Source organism: Etheostoma spectabile, chromosome 22 (genome assembly GCF_008692095.1).
Source record: "Etheostoma spectabile isolate EspeVRDwgs_2016 chromosome 22, UIUC_Espe_1.0, whole genome shotgun sequence".
NCBI classification, from domain to species: domain Eukaryota; kingdom Metazoa; phylum Chordata; class Actinopteri; order Perciformes; family Percidae; genus Etheostoma; species Etheostoma spectabile.
The window spans coordinates 8,749,976-8,753,098 of record NC_045754.1 but is presented as its reverse complement, the minus strand read 5'-3'; the positions used below and the strand labels follow the sequence as shown (position 1 = coordinate 8,753,098).

Sequence of the window (3,123 nt, the reverse complement as noted above, 5' to 3'; positions counted from 1 at the left end):
GGGGGGGGGGGGGGGGGAGAAGACAGTGTGGCAAGGTGTCACTGGTAAGCTAGGGAAACAGGCAAAGTAGCTTCCTTACCTTGTTGTGATCTGTCATGACATCATTTCAATAAGTTCCAGTTTCTAATTTATCAATTTGATCCAAAAGAAAACCCTGCCTTTTTGCTTAGCTCCTGTTTCATTTTGTTTGATAGCATTTTGCTCTTGCATGATTGCACGATTTTTGCTGTATGTTCAAAATTGGGAAATCTCACAGTTAATACTAGTTGTTTCCGGGTCTCCCACAGTGTTTTTATAGTGAATGTGTGTCACCTTGTCTGAAACAAAGACCCGCAAATTACATGTTTAATGATTATAAACTGATCCCAAAACCCTTCCCTGGGGGATACCCTGTGAGCGGAGAGGGACACTGGTGTATAAAAAAAACCTATCTCTTTGATAAACAGTTAACTTTTTGTCTGATTTTTAAAAAACAATAGTGATCAGTCATTTTTTTTTTAAATTTAACACAACAAATAAACAAGCAGCAACCTTCGCATTGCCAGACTGCAGTAACCGCCTGAAGCCTGATTCTCTGCTCTGGTCAATGTTCAGCATGACCGTCCATCCACTGAAGGCTCCCTGAAAAACACAAAAATAATACTTAGTGCACTTTAACACTTAAGGAGTAGATAATATAATACAAATGACAGTAATTAGGACTATTTTGTTAAATGTGTGTATGTACCCCTTGCTCAGAGCATCCGTGCAGGGTTTTTCTCCAGCGCATGGCAGCTAACGCCAGTCTCCTCTGCTGGGAGGTGATGGAGGGCAACGCATCCAGAATGGAGCTACTGCCCCACTCATACTCATCCTCCTGGAAAACACACAGAAATAGAAATTTAAAACATTTTTCAGTATAATAACACTTACCACTGACCATTTAGTGATAGTTACGAAGATTTGTGATCTTTGGAAATCTTTAAACCCCTTTGAGTGAACTAAAAAAAAAAGTAAATGTTTACTTCCCAATTTCTTTATTTTTTATATTTAAGACTGTGGATACTCTTTTTTTTTTTTAGTTGCTTCCAATTATTAGAAGGTTTTAGAAAACCAACCCTACTCCTTTGAGACCATTTTCAAGTCATAAGCCTGACACCAATTTCAAAATAAAATTACAGAAGCAAATTTGTCAAAAATAGTATTTGTGGATAAACATAGCTTGTGAAAACCTAGTCTGGCTTTGTCAGACCCTCCTCCAAAGCATCCTGAAGGAGGGTTTGGCTACTCCAGAGAGGAAAACAGGCTCCGGTTTAATGGCATGTCTTAAATCAATAAGAATTGTCAAACTCAGATTGGACAGAAAGTCTAGCTCACTGTCTCAATTTACCCTGCAGAGATCTGAAGAGCAGTCAACAATAGTCCTCATAAATCCAATGAATTTTATATTCCAACACATAGAAAGTGGAAGGAAACGGAAAATACATGCATCCGGAGGAATTTCCTGCAGCACCAGAGAAATCCCAGAAGTGGAACGCAAGCATATCACCTAATGAAAATCCTAGTCTGTATAAGGGACAACAGGACATGAACTGACATGCTACACATTAAACCAACCATAACAATACTGTATTTCCAGGGTAAATAAAACCATTGTGAGTGATAATAGCTGTCTACTGGAGGCCCTAAAGCAAAGATCTTCAGATCCTGACCTGGATGAAGCGACCCACAGAGCGGCAGGCCTCCAGGTACGAGCGGTGCAGGATCCACTTGCCCGCTGCCATTGCTGCCAGATACTTCTCGTTCCGCAGAGGAGTTCCTATGATGATGTGCGAGCAGCTGGGGTCGAAAGACTGCCTGTCCAGGACTACACCGCCTACAACACCAAAAAGAATTAGACAGAAAGGAAAAAAAGAACTATACATAAGATATTGTGTACCTAATCTGGAGTTATAGTTGTAGACCTTGTAATCATAGATTGAAGAGCGTTGTATAAATGTATGAACAGCTTTATGTCAAAGTGCCCTTAAACAAGACATTCATCCCTAACTGCTGACTCATTAAGAGCTGCAGTTAGTGAAACATATGATGTCCACCTTTAGATGCAAAGTTAAACTCAGCTCACCTCATAGACTGTCGGCCCCTTTATTCTTAATGTTTTTCTTGGTAAATACCGCAACTTGGTTGAATACACTGTACCAGCTTCAATAATGGTTCAAGTTACGATATGCAGTAGTTCAGTTGAAAATACTGAGCTCACAACAGGAAACATCTGCAGGAAGAAATATTCCCAGACAGTGGAGGCAGATCCTCCTTTTTAATCATTAGGGATTATCTCCTCTGACTTTAGGCCTGTAATGTGTTACATGTATTTTTTCTCGCAGCATGATGAACACCGTTAGAGCCCTAATTAGGTGGGGGACTCACCAAGCTCCTCTATTAGGTGACTGTAATCAATGCGTTCCTGAGGGCTGAGGGAGGACAGCTGAAATCTGGGTGGCTGCTTTTCTTCCTCACGCTCCTGAGAGAAAGAAAGAACATTTTAGCTGGTTTGAAAGAGACGGTATTGTGTGTATGTTACAGTTTATGTAAAGGCGTCAGTTCTTGTTTTTTATGTAAATATGAATCTTCACCTGTGGCTCCGGTACTACTGGGGGGTTGGTGATAGGGAAGGCGATGCTGGGGGCGTTAGGAGTGAGGATGTCATTTCCTCGCTCCACTGTTGGAGCCGTTGTGCCTCTCTGGCCCATGTGCCGGTCGATGACGTCACAAGCAGCTGTGAGAGGATAAAGTGATTACTCTCTTAAGATGCAGGTCAATAAACAAATCTATCTTGAGTAACAATACTAACTTGAGACTTCTCTACAGGATTGGGTTGCATTAGCTATTAATAAATCAATCACTTAGTTTATGTGTAATGTCCATGTATGTCTGTTTTAGTAGAGACTTTCGATACTTAAGTAATTTGCTAGAAAACATTAGTAGCGTGTCCAATCAAAAGCAATCAAGAATGTGAACAAGTCACTGTAGCATCACAAGCATCCTTTGTTAGGTATGAAAAGTGTACTTGGTATGACTTTGTTTATTTACATATATAAATACATGGTGAACTTTACAGACATGATTTGGTTATTTAATCTTTAC

General features: G+C 40.2%; 1 protein-coding gene across 3 annotated transcripts in view; it reads right to left on the bottom strand.

Annotated features, from left to right (window-relative positions):
• Positions 1 to 3,123, bottom strand: part of topbp1 (DNA topoisomerase II binding protein 1) — a 14,860-nt gene that overhangs the window by 1,453 nt on the left and 10,284 nt on the right. The window contains exons 22-26 of one of the 3 annotated variants that reach the window (XM_032503661.1): positions 2,613 to 2,755; positions 2,407 to 2,500; positions 1,692 to 1,855; positions 728 to 856; positions 525 to 621 (exon numbers count right to left, since the gene is read on the bottom strand). In XM_032503661.1, the coding sequence (XP_032359552.1) occupies positions 525 to 621; positions 728 to 856; positions 1,692 to 1,855; positions 2,407 to 2,500; positions 2,613 to 2,755 (627 nt within the window). Of the gene's footprint in view, positions 1 to 524; positions 622 to 727; positions 857 to 1,691; positions 1,856 to 2,406; positions 2,503 to 2,611; positions 2,756 to 3,123 lie in introns of all 3 variants that reach the window. The other 2 variants (XM_032503662.1, XM_032503660.1) reach the window with 2 other exon arrangements.